Here is a 19,682-nt window from a genome sequence, read left to right on the forward strand (position 1 = left end):
GCAGAGCCACTTAGCTCCACCCATTTTCTTTCACAGGGAACTCAACAGGGATGAATATTTCCAACAGAAGGGCTTCTCAATGTTTTCATTGCAATTCTCTTTGCAGCCAGTAGAGGGCTCTACACATGACACCCTGCTGCTTCGAGTGTAAAGAGAACAGACAGATCAGGATTCAGGTGTCTTTTAAAATCACACTTCAGCGCTTCATGGAGCTAACTGTTAAAAACCAGAGAGCAGCAGTATGATGTGTAAGAGCTCTGTGTCTAAGCCTCGTTCGTGTCTTCGTGACCAGTGACTGTATATGTGGGTGGACGTCATAACGGGTTTAAAAGTCAATCCAGAATGATATCTCCCCAATATTTATCCTTACGATAAATGCGTTTAATAGGAGTTATTTGATGATAAATAAGGGGGCGTGGTTGATGAGGTGAGGGACATGACAGTCAATCAGAATTCTTTACAGTTTTTCCGGTATGTTGCTCATTTAGATTTTTAAGCTGTAGCTCACTGGACTGACATTATAACTAGCAAACCAACATGAGTAAAAGAAATGATGGCATAAAGCAAGGCTTCTGTATCAATATCTTGCCCAGTTATTCCTTTTTAAACAAGCTGCACTGACAGAACGAGTGGAGTGTAAAAGAGCACTTCTCCATTCAGATGTGTAACTTTATACCTTCAGTTGGTACATTTCATTAGCTACTTATACGTACATTAGTTTGATTAAAATGATGGATAATGTCAGCTCGTTAGCAAACAGTAGCTCAGTCAGTCTCTAAAATCTCTTCCTGACAACGTTAAAATCAATATACTAGTGAAAATTATACCACTTCAGCTGAGCATTATACATATTAATTAATTACGTGCGCTCTATCAGCCGTATCTACTGCTCATGCTCTGACTCCGGTTCTGATCTACTGCACAAACTCAAATTTAATCCCAAACCTGCACAATAACAATCAATGACACCGTGTAGTCCACTCATGCACACAGTCACTGGTTTAAACTAAATCAGAATAAACTGTGTTGAAGATCACATGTTAATTATAAAGAAGAATTGTTCAGGGTGGAGTGTGTGTGTGTGTGTGTTCATGTTAGAATGAAATATACGACCTGATCGATATTAATTCTATATGAGGATCACACAGAAAAGAAGAAGCCCAACTCTCTGTAGGATGAAATGAACATTTTCTTAATTAGGGAGCAATAACACTCTTATTAACACTGTTATTAACACTCTTATTAACACTGGGTTGTGTACAGTATTCACTCGTGAGCTGCGGTTGTGTGTAATGTGTGTAAATGTAAGTCTTATTGTTGTCTTATCTGCTCAGTGTTTCATGTGATTTCTCTTTGGTTTTGTCAGCGTTGTTGATGAGGGATGGCGCTCAGTGTGTTCTGAGTTTCATTAGTAATAATATGGAATGAAATATTAGCCATACAGTAGACTTTAAGATCTGCAGACTAAATGACATTTAAAAAGAAAAGCTCATCTTGTGGATAAAAGTTGGGTTGTGTTTGTTAAGCCTGTTGCTGAATTTATAAGTTGCTTTCAATTTGTCTGTTTTTTTTTTTGTCATGAGTCCGTAAGCGTACGTGTTGTTGATGTATTTATCTAAAGCACTCACAGGAAGGGCTCGCGTCACACTGCTGACTGTTTAAAGCCTGAAATGAAACTAATGAAATATTTCTGCTTTTACCTCCGTCAGGAAAAAAGATGCTTCCACTAACGATGATAATAAAAGCTGAATTAAATCTGTTTCCTGTCTTCCTGCTTTTTAAGCAGATACATTCACCACACAGTAATCTAAGCATTTATTTCTCTTACTTTCTTTTTTCTTTCACTTCAATCATTAATTCTTAAAAGAAGTAAAAATGTGGAAAAAAAAAATCTTCAAAATGACATGAACACCAACATGAACACAAGTAGTACACTAACGAGATTATTACATTTCATTTGCTCTTTTTTTAAACTTATAATTGACACATCTTTCAAGAAGTCCACTAAAATCCACACATTTAATAATTATTTAATTAATTTATATATGTTTTGTTGTATGCACACGTTCGCAGCAGTACGTGAGATAAATGCGGATCGTTGAGGAGAGAGATTTAACAGTAGCTACGTTTACATGGACACTAATAATCCGATCGTAATTGGACTAGAAGCACAATCAGATCTAAAAAGTCACATGTAAACACATCAATCGGAATGAATTGGCCAAAACCGATTAGAATTTCATTCGGATCGTAAGGGGTGTTTTAAACCTTTTCTAATCCAATGGAGAGGACGTGTAAACACTTAATCGGATTGAAAATGAAACCAGATAGTTCTGCGCATGTGCAATGACGCACAAATCACGTAGTGACGTATGACGCACGGCTGTCAGCGGTACTGGGGCTCTGACCGTAGCCTCACCAGGTGCCATGTTCCCCTCCACCATGGAGCATCGTGTCATAAATGACTGTCGTGTCATCCTACAATTCTCCTTCCACTCCTCGTCTGTGAAGTGGTGCAAGACGACGTTGTCCCACCGGTCCTTGCTTCGGACCCTCATCCACAGACGCCTTGTTCTGGGCTCGGGAAGGGGCATTTTAATTGCTTGATAAATACACGCAGTACCGCACAAAACATCACACGCTCGTCGTCTTCTAATCAGCAGCTGAAACAGGCAAATGTTAAGTCTGCTTTTTAAAATGAAAAAAAGAAGCAATGGCGAGAGAGTGGCTGCTAGTATCTGCGTGTTGGAACGGCTGGAAACGTGTAATCGTGCACTGTGCGCATGTCAGAAGATCAAATCCGATTCTGTCATGTACACGCGCATATCAACCCGATTACTTTATTCAGCGTTCTTGTAAACACTGCGATCGGATTAATCAATCTGATTGATTTCATTCCGATTGAAACAAAAAGTGTCCATGTAAACGTGACTAGTGACTGTAGAAGTGCACTAACAGCTGGACATGATGCATTTTTATTCTTCTAGATGTATTTGTACTTTTTGTAGTGTGTTTCAGACATGGTTTATCTTCCTTATATTTATATTTATATATTTAACACACAAATATATCACTGTTATTTGTCTCCAAATAAATAATTCATCAAAAAAGAAATTCATGGAATTCATGTAAAAAAGCCTGAATAGCTGGAGCTGGTATTATCTTTAGTTTCTGTTCTCAGAAGACCAGAATATATTTATAATATTACAATGTTTTAGTATAAAAATTTTTGCTAATTAATAAAATTTTCATTTGGATTAAACCGATTCAGACTCAAAGAAATGGAGACGGGCTTATCAGAGGTCTTTAAATATCATAAATAAATGAAACATCTTGTCCCTAGAAGTGTGTTATCAGATTAACTAGAACCCTGTTACCTGTGTGTGTGTGTGTGTGTGTGTGTGTGTGTGTTATGTTTTCCAGGTGAGTGGTGTTCATGTTTTTATTGTCAGGTTTTATTGGTTTATTGTCCTCTATATAGCTTGTATACAGTGGAATGAAATGTTGTTTCTTCAGGACCATGGTGCAACACAGAACAGTACACAAGACTACATAAAGTACAAATACACAACAGTGTCAGACGAGTGCAACACAATAAATACACAGTACAGGACAATGAAAACACATAAATAAAATAAATGTTGAGTGTGATCAGAGAGTTAACAGGAAAACCGGCGGGGAGCGAGAGCTGAAATCTTGTGATTGTGTGATGTGTGTGAGGGTGAAAGTGAAGCAACAATAAAAATCACATCTCACCAAAAACATCTGTACAACATCTGAGATAAAACCCACAGCTCCAAACTGAAGATTTAATGATACCACAAATCATGTACTGACCTTTTGTTACCAAATAAAGAGAATAAAGACTTGACAAAGGCTTCCCTAACTCCATTACTCACCCGAAAGAGAGACAAAACATCAGGACAAACACTATTAATGTTATTATTTCATTTCGAGAAGAATGTAGATAAAATTATCAGTGTTGTCTGTGGTCCTGTGCTGGAGATCGAGTTGCTGAACACTGATGAGATCTTTTATAATTGAGTAGAAAATGTTGAGTGATTTTATTTGTGTAGGTGAAGATCATTATAGTTTATTATATATATATATATATCACTCTACACACAATGTACACTGTATTTAACCATCATGTGACTATTAGCATGCCTAATAATTTGTGTTTCTCTCCCTCTCTCTCTCTCTCTCTCTCTCTCTCACTCTCTCTGTCGAGCTACACATGCTGCTCCTGAGAAACCAGTGATCCTGACTCCTTCTGCTCTCAGGACCTGCCTGATCCATCCTGATGCCCTGCTTCTGGCTGGAGTTCTCATCCACTGGAAGTCACTCTCTGCTGCTGACGATGGACCACATGCACAGCCTGAAGATACATGAGATTACTGTGGATGGTAGCACTTAGATGACTGTAGAGTTCTTCCTCAGGACTGCATTTACTATATTTGCACTCAAGTCTCCATCACTGATAACTTCAACAAAATAGACTTCATGTGAAATCTATAATGAATTTAGAAATAACTCTGATGCTCATATTCATAGGTTGCTCATAAGTTCAGAAGTTCCTGGTTACACAACTGCACAATTTGTCCATGTAGCACACAGTTACAGGAGGGAATGATTTATAATCGCACTGTCGGGTGTCACCCAGATGAGGATGGGTTTCCTTTTGACTCTGGTTCCTCTCAAGGTTTCTTCCTCATGATGTCTCAGGGAGTTTTTCCTCACCACTGTCATCTCTGACTCGCTCGTTAAAATTATAAATTAATTTTAATATTAATTTAAATTAAATTAAAATATTAAAATTATAATCATTAAAATTATAATTTTAAAATTTATATCCATATTTAAATATTTCTGCAAAGCTGCTTTGTGACAATGTCCACTGTTAAATGCGCTATATAAATAAAATTGAATTGAATTGAATTGAAATGTTGTTATTATGATTATTGTACTTACACACTGAGAATTGTGTGCAGTGTTTTGTAAGGTGAGTAAAATCTGAGCTACAGATTAATGTCTGAAACGTGTGTTTGTTTCAGCAGAACTGATTCTGGGAGATTAATTTAGATGCTCACAATATTTACCAACCTCCAAGTCCACTTAAAGGGCAGGTAGAAAAATGTACCAGGTCTATCTACTAAACGTCAGTGTAGTTTGTGTTCGGATTCAGTAATGTGTAACATGTGACCTAATAAACACGAAGGTTATAACTTTGCTAAGGTCTGTAATTCAGTGTGGCTGTAAATCTGCCTCACGCTGTTTTACTTCATCAAAAGTGAAAGCGTTTCTGACGCCTCAACATCAAGTGCCTCTGGACAGACGCGGAGATCTGTTAACAGCGAGCAACAAGGACTGCTGACTAAAGGTTTTTCTATTTTAATTCAGGTATGAACATTTGTTATGTATTTTTTTTAAACCTGTGTGTAAAAACAACAGCAGGAAAACTGCACTACAGTATATACGCTGAGACAAGGCCAGTTCTTTTGTGTTTGCTATACACTGAAGACATGTGGGTTTGTGATCAAAAGATGCATATGAGACGAAAGATCAGAATTTCAGCAGCTTTCATTTCCATATTTACATCTAGACATCTAACTGTGTTAAACTACTTAGAACATGGAGCCTTTTGCTTGAACCCTCCTGTTTTTCAAGTGATCAGAAGTAGTGGAACATATGACCTGCACACACATACACCTGCACACACATACAGTACTGTGCAAAAGTCTTGGCACCCCCCTTTTTTTTAGTACAAACTTTGTTATAGATGTTTATTTTCTGACTTCTACATTATTGATTCAGCACAAAAACATTTTAGATTCCAAACATTAGTTTTCCAGCACAAAATGAAACGTTACAGAAAAATGTTTGTATGTCAGTAAAGAAAGCAGCAGATTCCATAAGAGACACTTTTCAGATAAAAACATAATGAAGGCTGCTGGGTTTCGCTGCAGAAATAAGAAGCGAGTCGACAGTCAAAGTCTCCAGAAGAACTGTGGCTGCTTCTGCAAGATGCTCAGTAACACTTCCAGCTCATTTCCTTATAAAACTGCACACACTGCACCTCAGATACTGCTTTATTTATTTAAAGTGAAGGATCGTCACATTAAATACTGACTTTGTGTCATTTATTACTGTTTACTGCTCTTTATAGGATTTTTTTAAATGTAGAAACGTCTTTGCTCTACAGCGTTTCTTTACATGTGCTTAAGACTTTTGCACAGAACTGTGTATATATATATATATATATATATATATATATATATATATATATATATATATATATATGTCTTTAGTGTGTGTGTATATATATATATATATATATATATATATATATATATATATATATATATATGTCTTTAGTGTGTGTGTGTGTATATATATATATATGTCTTTAGTGTCCTCTTAGATGTGTCCATCATCGAGAGCTCTCAGGTCACCCGAATGGGAAATCCAAAGTTTAATTAAAAAATGAAAAGTATCATAAAGACAGTTCTAAAAGACACTGGTAGCCAATGTGACTGTTTGAGAAATGGAGTAATGTGATCTCTCATTCTAGTGCAGATCCGTGCAGCAGTACTCTGCTCTCTCTGTAAAGTAGAAATGGAGCTCTTCGGTAAAACATAAGAGTGAGCTGCAGTACTCCAGATGAGCTGACACAAAAACATGTAGACGTTTCTCACTGTCAGTTATAGAGACAAAGGTTATAACTATATAATTTTATAACCGCTATATATGTAGTTAAACAATAAAGAAACTGCCCAAGAAACAGATCACGTCAATGATTCACGGAGCGTATAAAAAAGTTCATAAAGTGAAAGCGTCATTAAGGAATCAACAAGCACAAAGAGAAAAGCTTTATTTATCATGGATATAGATAAAAGAAATACATGAACTTACACAAAACTCTTCTACAAGTGCCAGTTTCACAAAATTCAGCTGTAATTTACACTAGGTTCAGGAATTAATGAAAAACTTAGTCCCAGTTCAGCAGTTGGTAAATAGCTACACTGACTGATTAGTATAGCAGGTAATATATCATATATTCAGCTTCAGTAGGAGCTTTATGGTGTTCACCGTGGCGCAGTATCTGGAGTCTATCCCAGGAACACTATGAACAAGGCAGGAGAACTCACTCTGGATGGGACGCCAGTCAACCGCAGAGCAAATACGTGTTCTTAACTTTTATACCTACTTGAAGAAAAATTAGATGCTAATGATCAAATCCTGAGAAAATTTCAAACACAAATTCAACCAGGAATAGATTTCACCCTCTGAGCATGGCAACTACTGGAGCATGGCAACCCACTGGCAACTTCTTTCACTGTAGTAAAGTTAGTTTCATATTCAGACATTCACGTTTCTGATTGATAGTGCAGAAAGTGTGGCAAGAAGGAAAAGTGTGAAAAGAGTGACTTTAATCGCTGATTTCAGCAGCATTTTGTTGCATGTGAGCTATGAACTGCAAGCCACTCCCACCAGCTACTGCTCAATGATTAGCTGATTTTTGGAAATAATTATATATATATATATATATATTAGCTTGCAACTGAATCAGGACAATTCAATTCAATTCTGTTTTTCAATTCTGTTGTATAATAGTAGGGATTATGGAAAATGTGGGACAAAGAAGGACACACACATATATATGTATAAAAGAAAACTATGAATCAGAGGCTTAGGTCACGGGTATTTGCTGTCTGCTGTTTCTGTTTATGATTGTTTATGATTAGTTTATGACTTATTGGTTTGCCAAACGTTTATAGTTTACCGTACTTTCAGATTGTGACAGTTCAACACATCTTGTGTCACATCTGTTTATTAAAGCTTGTAGGTTCCTGTGTTAGTCACTAGTGGAAGAGCAGAGAGAAGAAAACCTGAATCATCTTTTACCAAAGTAACATTACAGCTCTAGCGATGGAGTATATATTTTATATCTATTAAAAATAAGTGTACAGTATATAATATATTGAAAATTATGTAAGTGTGAAACATGTATGCTTTAATATAAATTATGTGATTACTTTAAGAAATGCATTCCTGAAGAAAGATATGTTATGACTTGTCATTTTGGTTAGATGCTTATTTTATTACCTTAAATTACTATTTAAATATACTGGAGCATGTCAGCGCATATTAAATGATGTTTCTCATAAATTAAATACATAAATTTCCTAGAATCATGTAAAATTATACACAGAGATTGTCAGTTATTGTTTACTCATGGGATCTTTTTTTATTTTAAAGAAATCTTACAGGAAAGTGTGAAGTAAAATCCTGAATTACATCCTGTGGGGATTTCCTTTACGATTTTCCAGGAAGATTCCTTCAGAATATCATACTGGAAAATGATGAGAAATAATCCTATAGGAATTACCTTCAGGATTTTATGTGGGAATCCTGTGGGATGGACAGAATAGAGGTTTACAAATATCAGCAATTTCAAATATCTTGTTTCTCAAACTCTGAATAACTAGAGGCATATAGTATCTGTGTATTTTGATATTTAACTTCAAGTTAACAGAAAGTGTTCTCAGACAATTCTTTTATACCAATGCAGCATTAAAGGCATTATCCTCCAAGTTTTATTTACCTGTGACTTTAGGCTGATTTGGTCTATGAGAAGCTTCACTGCTTCATTGCCAGCTTCACTGTCGTATCCCACTGTCTGTTTTTTGGACAGTCAGTAAGAAAGGGAAGCTAAGTGTCATTTGTATATTATCTTTATTTATTTATTTTGAAATTTTTTATTTTGAAGTAGCAGCATTGACAACCATACATTATTTCAAAACAAATGCAGTTACAATTATACCTGCCATTCAGTTTTTTCTTTTTTTTTTAACCCAAAACAAAATAAAATAAACTAAAACAGTATTATTAACAACAATCATTTTAACGAGGGAGGTCAGTACTTAATAGTCAAGTTCTATTTTAAATAATATTAAATGTTTGATCCTGGTCTATGGTAGAGACTGTGGGGGAAAGTCCGCCAATTTCCGATGTGGAAAGGTTGTGTAAGGGAGATCACAATAACAGTTTACATTCAGAAAGGAAGTGTCTTTTGCTTTATACCTCCACAAAATCTGGCCCTATTGGCCTTATATATTCAATCCACTTGGACCAAACTTTTTTGAATACATTCTTCTGAAGACGAAGGGAAAAAGTGATCTTTTCCATAACATAAATATCATTTACAATATCCATCCATTCTTGTATTGTGGGGGTTCAGGAAGCAACCAGTGCCTTGTAAGTGCCTTTTTACCTATCTTTATTTATTTTATGGTGTTTGTTTGTTATCTTGGCCTTTGCTGACCTGATACAATATACTGGTGACTGAACATATCTTCTACAATATATCTCAAAAATGAGAAACTCGTGTCAGTATCCTTATTTCATCCACATTTCCCATCTTATTTTTCTGTTATTATCATAAAGCTAGACTAGCGGTGTAACAACATTAATGAACTAATAGAGTAAGTATTATAAATGCAGTAATATGAAAAACGTATTACATTTCTCTCTATTAAAAATAAATGTTTATCTGCTGAAGCTTATTGATTGATTTATATATTTTTGTTTGTATGTTTATGCATGTATGTATGTGGACTGTAACCCACTGCAGCAGAAGAGATCAGGCCTGCTCAAACACAGCTCTGTCCATGACCAATAACGTTTCTGTACTAATGGTGAAAGATGGATCACTCGACTCCTGATGAACCTGATGGATCTCCACAATTAAAAAAGAGGTAAAGCTACCTTTACTGTATCTTTGACATGAACATTCACTGAGAATTTAAGGACTGTATTAACATCACAGAGTGAATATTAAGTGTCATGGCAGATCATTCTAGTAGTCATGTGTCAGTGAGTAATGTGTAAGTCCATGAGGAATGAGGAAAAATGAAAGAAAAAAAACACTTGATTGGATTTTTCACATCGCAAGATTTTAACCCCTTCATTTCCTTCCAAAATCTTTTAGACTTTGATTACACTAGCTTCTGACTATCTGTGCATGTTAATGAGAATCTAAAGGCTATAAATCATTTATTAATAGTAAAATGTCTATGTTGTTGAATAGTGAATTTAAGGATTAAAAAATGAGGTCCTCTCATCTACACACAGGTGTATTATACAGGTATATAGTTAATTATTTTTCTAGTTAATATTGATAGTAATAATTAACCTGCATCATCAAAGCTTCTTAGTAAAACTACCAACTTCATTTGACTATTAAATATTATCTACTTCTAAACGACACTGAATATTCATAGATGATCTGTTTCCTATACGTTATATACACATCATAGACCACCTCAAACCTGTAAGCTTTGTATATGTAGGCCAAATCAGATAAGAAAAAAAATACTAATTAGTGTGACAGTAACTTGTAGAGTAAACTGTTACAGTATTGAAAAGCACATATCATAATTCTTTATCATTTAAAATAAGGTGATTCAAACTTACATCAAGTGAGAACCAACAAAAAGAATTTACTAAAGCATTAGGAAAACATCAATATGCACTAAATTAATGTTAGTGGTGTTGTGTGTGTGTGTGTGTGTGTGTGTGCAGTGAAACCCGGATAAAGAGATCAGACTCACCAGGACCCAGCTGTGTGTCCATGAAGAGTGATGAGTCTATGATTTTACCAACAGTGTTTAAAGAGCAGAGAGAATCCTCACCTGGATACAGGTAACAACTCCTTACAGTTAATTCAGTGCTGTGATATATTACAGCTTCTTCCAGGAAAAACATCATAATCCAAAGTACTACTACGTATGTGTGTTATTGTATGTGCTGTATGTATGTACCTGTACTTGCAAAAATATAAATATTTATGGCTTATTTGTATGTTCCAGTGAGGAAATATGTTCATTGTGCTTCTGACTGCAATACAGCATTCGTATTATATGTGTGTGTGTGTGTGTGTGTGTGTGTGTGTGTGCAGTGAAACCCAGATAAAGAGATCAGACTCACCAGGACCCAGCTGTGTGTCCATGAAGAGTGATGAGTCTATGATTTTACCAACAGTGTTTAAAGAGCAGAGAGAATCCTCATTCAGACACAGGTAACACACATTTGCATGTAAATTATATAAGCTAATAGCAGTTTATTTAGCGGTTGTATTTTTAAAAAACAGCATGATCTACAGTCAGGTCCATAAATATTGGGACAGTGACACAGTTTTGGTAATTTTGCCTCTGTACACCACCACAGTGGATTTGAAATGAAGCAGTCAAGATGTGACTGAAGCGTAGACTTTCAGCTTTAATTCAAGGGGTTTAACAAAAATATTGCATTAACCGTTTAGGAATTACAGCCATTTTTTACAGAGTTCCTCCATTTTCACAGGCTCAAAAGTAATGGGACAAACTAATATAATCATAAATATTAGGATTATTTTTATTACTTGGAGGTAAATCCTTTGCAGTCAATGACTACCTGAAGTCTGGACCCCATGGACATCACCAAATGCTGAGTTTCCTCCCTTGAGATGATTTGCCAGGTCTTTACTGCAGCCATCTTCAGTTGCTGCTTGTTTGTGGGTCTTTCTGCCTTCAGATTTGTCTTCAGTAAGTGAAAAGCAGCTCAGTTGGGTTGAGGTCAGGTGACTGACTTGGCCATTTAAGAACATTTAATTTCCAAGCTCTTGGGCTGCTTTCACAGTATGTTTTGGGTTGTTATCCATCTGTACTGTGAAGCGCTGTCCTATCAGTTTTGCAGCATTTGACTGAATCTGAGCAGAAAGTATAGCTCTGTACACTTCAGAATTCATCCTGCTACTTCTATCAACAGTCACATTATCAATAAACCCCAGTGACCCAGTTCCATTGGCGGCCAAACATGCCCATGCCATAACACTGCCTCCACATGTTTGACGGATGATGTGGTATGCTTTGGATCATGAGCCCTTCCTTTCCTTCTCCATACTTTTCTCTTCCCATCATTCTGGTACAAGTTAATCTTGCATCAGAACTGGTCAGGCTTTTTTTAGAGGTTTTTTAGCAAAGTCTAATCTGGCCTTAGTGTTCTTGAGTGTTACCAGAGGTTTGCATCTTGAGGTATACCTTCTGTATTTACATTCATGAAGGTGGCTCTTGATTGTAGACTTTGACAATGATAGGCCTACCTCCTCCAGAGTGTTCCTGACTTGGCTAGATGTTGTGAAGGGGTTGTTCTTCAATAAGAAAAGGATTCTGCAATCATCCACTTTAGTTGTTTTCTGTGGTCTCCCAGGCCTTTTGGTGTTGCTGAGCTCGCCAGTGCATTCCTTCTTTTTAAGAATGTACCAAATTGTTGACTTGGCCCTCCTAAAATTTCTGCTATCTCTCTGATAGGTCTGTTTTGGTTTTTCAGCCTAATGATGGCCTCCTTCACTTGCATCAACACCTCTTTGGACGGCATATTGAGAGTTCCCATGAACAGCTACCAAATGCAAATTCAACACTTGGAATCAGCTCCAGACCTTTTATCTCCTTAATTTATCATGATATAAGGAGGAAACAGGCCACAGCTGGCCATGAAACTGCTTATCAGTCAATTGTCCCATTACTTTTGAGCCTGTGAAAATGGAGGAACTCTGTAAAAAATGGCTGTAATTCCTAAACGGTTAATACAATATTTTTGTTAAACCCCTTGAATTAAAGCTGAAAGTCTACGCTTCAGTCACATCTTGACTGCTTCATTTCAAATCCACTGTGGTGGTGTACAGAGGCAAAATTACCAAAACTGTGTCACTGTCCCAATATTTATGGACCTGACTGTACATTGTACCTATACACCTATTGTGTGGTATGAAAGGTATTTTAGATTATTTAAAAATATATTGTGGCTGCTATTATTACTGTCTGAATGTTAAGCACATAAGAAAACTCTGACTGAAAACATAGCAACTGTCAGTATGTATACCTCTGTAATGCTCCTTAATTAAGATCTGTTAGTTTATAATTGAAATACTGGGATATATTAATACTTCAAATCCATCAGGATTAGTTACATTTGCATTATCTGAAATATCTGTAATTATTTACCAGATTTAAGGCTAAAGTTCTATATAAATGAAAAGCATTATTGTAGTGGTGTAATAAAGGTGTACAGGTGTATGATATATAAAATCTTTTGTTTTCACAGTGTCCTGCAGCAAGCAGGAGACAAAACAGGACAGAAAGTCATAGTCACAGATACAAGGTAAGATCAAACTGAGAAGTAAGACGGTGACAGTGGTATTATTATTATTATTACTATTATTATTATTTTTATGATATTAGAAACGGCTTTCCAGTCACTTCTGGCTGAATATTTCTACAGATTGATCAGATTATCAAGCACATGTACAGTAGATTCAAGCGATATTACAAGGATTGTGCTTGATATCTCACTGCATATAGGGGTGTAATGATACATCATGACACGATACATCATGGAAATCAGCATCCTATTAATTATGCATCTAATGCAATAGTACTGTTTGAGCACCAGAGGTCCCAATCTGTGCAATCCATAAGCACACTGGGCCCAGTAGCTCCATATCGCAATTATTGACACACATGATAAGTTATACAGTTACACAAGCATGTTATAAAAGTTAAAAGAAGCTCTTCAGTAGCTTTCATATGTCAGCAGCCCCATGCCGCTGCAAAACTACGGTGCCTGATAAGGAGGCCGCAGAAGTCGGGCATTTTAGCCAACTTTGGAGCTCTATTTCCAGTTAAAATGATGCCTCAGGTGCTGCTAAAGCACTCATTATGTTTTAATTGGTTATTTTCCCCAGGTCAGAGACTGTTTATTTAATTAAATTGTTTGGGAGAATTTTATTTATTTATTTTTAAGATGGTGAATCTGTAGTACATTTTGTTTACAATATAAAACCTCTGTTTGTCATGGTTATGCTGAAATCGGCACTTGACTACATTACCCCTGCATGTCACATGACCTTGTCACATATCTTATTGAGCACTCATACCTGTTCTGTCTTTCCCCTAATTAGTACCACGATTTAAGTTCTGTTTTTTGTGTACCTCGTTGTCATGCTTCTTTGCTTTCCATAGCCTTGCTCATAGTGTGTATGTTTTGCTGTTTTGGTTTGTACTCATCATTTTGTTCTTTTTACATCATGGTTCTGTCGCCTCTTCAATTACATGACACTGTTCATAGCATTTTTACATTTATTTAGTGTTACACAGACAAAAATACACATTGTCTTACATTGTTTATGATTCAGAAATAAAAAAGGAGTGTTTTCAGTCATTTTTTTCTTGATTCAATTGGAGTTGAATCGTGAAGCCAGTATCGTGAATTGAATTGTGATCAGACCGTATTGTTACAACCCTAACCACATGTGCATTATCATTTTTCAGGTGTAAATCTGTAACCCCTGAACCTCATCTTCAAGAGAAATGCAAATTAATTCTGATAAAGAAGTTTCAGCATGTGAATGAGGTGATAACAAACCAGGGAAACCCAACACTTTTCAGTGAGATCTACACAGAGCTCTACATCACAGAAGGAGACAGTGGAAAAGTCAATAATGAACATGAGGTGAGACAGATCGAGGCAGCATCCAGGAGAGCAACAACAGAGGAAACACCAATCAAATGCAGTGACATCTTTAAGCCCTTATCTGAAGAAGACAAACCCATCAGGACCGTTCTGACAAAGGGAATCGCTGGCATTGGAAAAACCATCTCTGTGCAGAAATTCATTCTAGACTGGGCTGAAGGGAAAACAAATCAGGATGTTCATCTCATATTTCCACTTCCTTTCAGAGAGCTCAATTTGATGAAGAATAAAAAATGGAGTCTGATGGAGCTCCTTCATTTCTTTTTAAAGGAGATAAAAGAAACAAATATTTCCAGCTTGGAGAAGGTTCTCTTCATTTTTGATGGATTGGATGAGTGTCGTTTCCCTCTGGATTTCCAGAACACAGTGAGAGTGTGTGATGTAACTGAATCAGCATCAGTGAATGTGCTGCTGATAAACCTGATCAAAGGGTATCTGCTCCCCTCTGCCCTCATCTGGATCACCTCCCGACCAGCAGCAGCTGATCAAATCCCCTCTGAGTGTGTCGATCGAGTCACAGAGGTACGAGGGTTCAATGACCCACAGAAGGAGGAATATTTCAGGAAGAGGATCAGTGATCAGAGCCTGAGCAACAGAATCATCACACACCTGAAGTCATTAAGAAGCCTCTACATCATGTGCCACATCCCAGTCTTCTGCTGGATTTCAGCCACTGTTCTAGAGAGAATGTTGGGTGAAGCAGAGAGTGGAGAGATCCCCAAGACTCTGACTCAAATGTACACACACTTCCTCATCATTCAGACAAACATCATAAAGAAAAAGTACACAAAGAGCCAAGAGGCAGATAAAGAAATGGTTCTGAAACTGGGTAAACTGGCTTTTCAGCAGCTGAAGAAAGGCAATCTGATCTTCTATGAGGAAGACCTGATGGAGTGTGGCATTGATGTGACAGAAGCATCGGTGTATTCAGGTGTGTGTACACAGATCTTCAGAGAGGAGTTTGGACTTCACCAGAGTAAAGTGTACTGCTTTGTTCATCTGAGCATTCAGGAGCACCTTGCAGCTCTGTATGTGCACCTGGTTTTTACAAACAAACAGAGAAATGTTCTTAAAAATCCAATATTGCAGATATTCAGTCAGAAAATTCCAATCTCAGATGTGCACAAGAGTGCTGTAGATCAGGCTTTACAGAGTAAAAATGGACATCTGGATCTTTTCCTTCGCTTTCTTCTGGGTCTCTCACTGGAGTCCAATCAGATCCTCTTACAATCCATAGTGCCACAGACAGGAAGTAGCTCCCACAGCACACAGGATACAGTTCATTACATCAAGAAGAAGATCAGAGAGAATCCCTCAACAGAGAAATTCATCAATCTATTCCACTGTCTGAATGAACTGGAAGATCATTCTCTGGTTGAGGAAATCCAACACTACCTGCAATCTGGAAATTTACATCAAAGCAAACTTTCTTCTTCTCAGTGGTCAGCTGTGGTGTTTGTGTTACTGACATCAGCACAGGAACAGGATGAGTTTGTCCTTAATAAATACACCAACAAACATTGTTCATCAGAGGAGGTTCTTCTGAAGCTCCTGCCTGTGGTTGCAGCATCCAGAAAAGCTGAGTAAGTAATGCTGAATATAACTCTTACACCGTTAATGTTAGCAGCAGATAAGCTGAAAGAACTTTATCCTACTTAGATTTGAATTTTGGGATGATTTATATAGCTCGTTTGATAATGTACCCTAGTGTTACTCCACCCTGTATTTTGTTATTTCATTCAGATTTGATAAATGTGACTTGAAAGAGGAAGGTTGTGCAGCTCTGGCCTCAGTGCTCAGCTCTGAATCTTCAAGTCTGAGAGAACTGAATCTGTCTGAGAATAAACTCAGAGACTCAGGAGTGAAGTGTCTCTCTGCTGGAGTGGAGAATCCTCACTGTAAATTGGAGACACTGAGGTAAGATCATCTCTCTGAGACCCATGAGCCATGACCTTCTACAAAAAGCATTATAAATTACACCTAGTGTACCAGTAGTCCCACCCCATTACTGTGTCTATTTTTGTTTAGTTATGATGTGATTAATGAAATGATCATTCTTGTACTGAATTCTTCTTCTTAGTGTGCATTGCAGATCCCATTGGGCATCGTGCTGTTATAGAGACATGTGTGTTTTGCTGTGATTTATGTGGGGTCTCCACTCCTGTCTTGTCATTGGTTTATCTTCCTAGTGTGTCATAATTGTTTTCACCTGTTTTCAGTTTATTCTTGATTAGTCTGTATTTTAGACTTGTTGTTTCCCGGTTTCCTGGTTTTGTCCCTCACTTGCATTGTCAGTTTCTGAGTGTGGATTATCCTAGTTTGTTTCTACCTGCCTGTGTTTCTACCTGCCTGTTTAAATGTGCTGAGTTGACACACTTGTCAATACAATTCTCTCATTAAATAAAAACATTAATTCCCTGGTACTGTCTTTATTGCCACAAGGGTTCAGTCAGTTGTACAGATTATATTTAGAAAACCAGCAATTTTTATTTTGCGCTTTTCATCCTGAGCCCAAAATCTTCAATACCTGTAAAGGTACAGGGAACAGTTTAATAGTCATTAGAATCAGAATGACGTACGGTGCAGTGACTGTTGAGGAAATTCTGATCTGTGTGTCCTGAACTGAGAGAGTGAAGAGTGTGTTATTGTCTCTCTGCAGGTTGTGTGATTGTGGAGTCTCAGATGAAGGCTGTGCTGCTCTGACTTCAGCTCTGAGATCAAACCCCTCACATCTGAGAGAACTGGATCTATCTAAGAATAAAGTCAGAGACTCAGGAGTGAAGTGTCTCTCTGCTGTACTGGAGAATCCTCACTGTAAACTGGAGAAACTGAGGTAAGATCACCACCAAAACACCTGCCCCCCAACTCCCCTGAAGACCTGAAGCGTCATATACCAATAAGTGATCCGTGCATTGGCATCTTTCATGTAGTGGGGCCATTTGAGCGGGTCATGATTGGAGCAGAGGGTAAAGAAACACCCTAGTAGGTAGGTGTTGTCAGAGGGTGATGAACACACTTGATGGCCAAATACTCCTTCTCAATCATGCTGTATTTGCTCTCTCTTTCTGAGATTGCCACTTTACACGGGATTCCCATGCATATGTTAGGTCATATAGGTCATTTTTAGCCCTCCGTTTCTCACGCATACACTTCCTGTTCCATGCACACTTCTAGTCAGCAAGCATCTTATAGAAGTGCTTTTTTAAATTAAAGTGCTAATTGAAGTACTTCAGAAAGAGATAAGTCTTTAGACGCCATTTGAAGACTGCCAGTGACTCAGCTGTTCGGACATCTAGGAGAAGTTCATTCCACCACCTCGGTGCCAAAACAGAGAGTCTTGATGCAGGTCTTCCTTGTACCCTGAGAGATGGCAGGACCAGTGAAGCAGTGCTAGAGGATCGGAGGGAGGGTGGTGCAGTGCGAGGTGGGATAAGTGCTTTGAGATAAGTGGTTGCTGGTCCGTTTTTGTCTTTGTAGGCGAGCATCAGTGTTTTAAATCTGATGCAGCAGCTACAGGAAGCCAGTGGAGGGAGCATAGCAATGGAGTGGTGTGGGAGAACTTGAGAAGGTTGAAAACAAGTCATGCAGCTGCATTCTGGATCAGTTGCAGAGGACGAATGGTGCTCAGAGGCAAATCTGCCAGGAGTGAGTTGCAGTAGTCCAGTCTCAAAATGACAAGGGACTGAACAAGCACCTAGAAGATAGAAATGGACAAATCCTTCTCATGTTGTAAAGGAGAAATCAGCATGAGCATATCAGTTTAGCAATGTGAGAGGAAAAGGACAGCTGATTGTCCATGGTTACCCCAAGGTTGCGTGCAGTGACCGAAGGCGAGATCAGAGAGTTGTCCAGGGAAATCACAAGATCCTGATGTGGAAATTAATCACCTGGGATGAACAGCAGTTCAGTTTTCCTGATTATGTTTCAGCTGAGGAGCTGCCATCCGTGATCAGATATCTGCCAGACATGCTGAGATCTAAGCAGAAACATGAGTGTCTGAGGGAGGAAAGAAGAGGATGAGTTGAGTGTAATCCGCATAGCAGTGGTATGAAAACCCATGTGAGGATATGACAGCACCAAGAGATCGAGTATAGAGGGAGAACAGAAGAGGACCAGTATTAAGCCTTGTGGGACACCAGTGGAGAGTCTGCAAGGAGCAGATGTGGATCCCCTCCATGACACCTGATATGAGTGAACCTCCAGGTAGGAAGCAAACCATTGCCATGCTGTGCCACAAATTCCAAGACTCATGAGGATGGACAAGAGAATCTTGTGGTTGACTGTGTCACATGTTGCTGAAAGTTTAAGGAGGATGAGGATTGATGACAGTTTGGCTGATCTAGTGGCATGGAGCTTCTTGTTGATGGCCACAAGGGCAGTCTCTGTAGTGTGTGCCACTTTGAAGCCAGACTGGTTATGATCTTGGAGGATGTTTTGTGAGAGACAGAGAGACAGTTGATTGTAGATGGTGCATTTGAGGATTTTAGAAGGAAAAGAGAGAAGTGATAATGGTTGGTAGTTGCTGATGTCTGAGGGATCCAGAGTGGATTTCTTCAAGATGGGAATAACTCTTGCTCTCTTGAATTCAGTTGGTACATGACCAGATGTTATGGAGCCAGAACTCTTGCAGGATCTCTTCAGTTGCTAGTTTAGAAAAATGTGGCGGTGAAAGAGAAGGGGAATCCTGTGTGTGTAGTGTAGGAGTCAGAGTAGGAGTGAAGGTCTGGCAGACTTTTTTCAAACTTCCCATCATAGAAGGAGGCAAAGTCTTTAGCAGTCAGGGAGGATGGAGCAGGAGGAGCTGGTGGGTAAAGAAGTGCAGAAAAGATGTTGTGGATCTTGTGAGAATCTTGTGCAGAAGCTTCCAGCTTTTCCTAGTAGAAGGCAATCTTAACAGAGGTCACTTCAGATGAGAATTTGGACAGGACAGTGCAGAAACAGACAAGATCTCTGTCGAGCTGTGATTTCTTCCACTTTCTCTCTGCTGTTCTTAATTCTCTCTGATTGCTGCACAACACATCCGATAGCCAAAGAACAGGGCAAGAAATCTTCCTGAATTTAGAAGACAGAGGGCAGATAAAGCACCATCTTTATTCATTAGCCTAGCAGTA

The 19,682-nt window shown here is 38.0% G+C and overlaps 2 protein-coding genes across 2 annotated transcripts in view; both read left to right on the forward strand.

The window, feature by feature from the left end:
- The window catches only part of LOC113546243 (TANK-binding kinase 1-binding protein 1), a 13,837-nt gene extending 12,078 nt beyond the window's left edge, over window positions 1–1,759 (forward strand). Inside the window, exon 10 of the mRNA XM_026946004.3 lies at window positions 1–1,759. This exon is cut by the window's left edge and continues 2,866 nt beyond it. The gene's annotated coding sequence lies outside the window, so the exon portion shown is untranslated.
- Window positions 1,760–5,269: 3,510 nt separating this feature from the next.
- Window positions 5,270–19,682, forward strand: part of LOC113546241 (NACHT, LRR and PYD domains-containing protein 12-like) — a 123,974-nt gene continuing 109,561 nt past the window's right edge. Inside the window, exons 1-8 of the mRNA XM_053228546.1 lie at window positions 5,270–5,400; window positions 9,635–9,758; window positions 10,585–10,704; window positions 10,961–11,080; window positions 13,144–13,200; window positions 14,370–16,154; window positions 16,315–16,488; window positions 17,231–17,404. Of these exons, the coding sequence (XP_053084521.1) occupies window positions 9,706–9,758; window positions 10,585–10,704; window positions 10,961–11,080; window positions 13,144–13,200; window positions 14,370–16,154; window positions 16,315–16,488; window positions 17,231–17,404 (2,483 nt within the window). The 5' untranslated portion in view covers window positions 5,270–5,400; window positions 9,635–9,705. The remainder of the gene's footprint in view (window positions 5,401–9,634; window positions 9,759–10,584; window positions 10,705–10,960; window positions 11,081–13,143; window positions 13,201–14,369; window positions 16,155–16,314; window positions 16,489–17,230; window positions 17,405–19,682) is intronic.

The sequence above is a fragment of the Pangasianodon hypophthalmus genome, chromosome 23 (genome assembly GCF_027358585.1).
Source record: "Pangasianodon hypophthalmus isolate fPanHyp1 chromosome 23, fPanHyp1.pri, whole genome shotgun sequence".
In the NCBI taxonomy this organism is placed as follows: Eukaryota; Metazoa; Chordata; class Actinopteri; order Siluriformes; family Pangasiidae; genus Pangasianodon; species Pangasianodon hypophthalmus.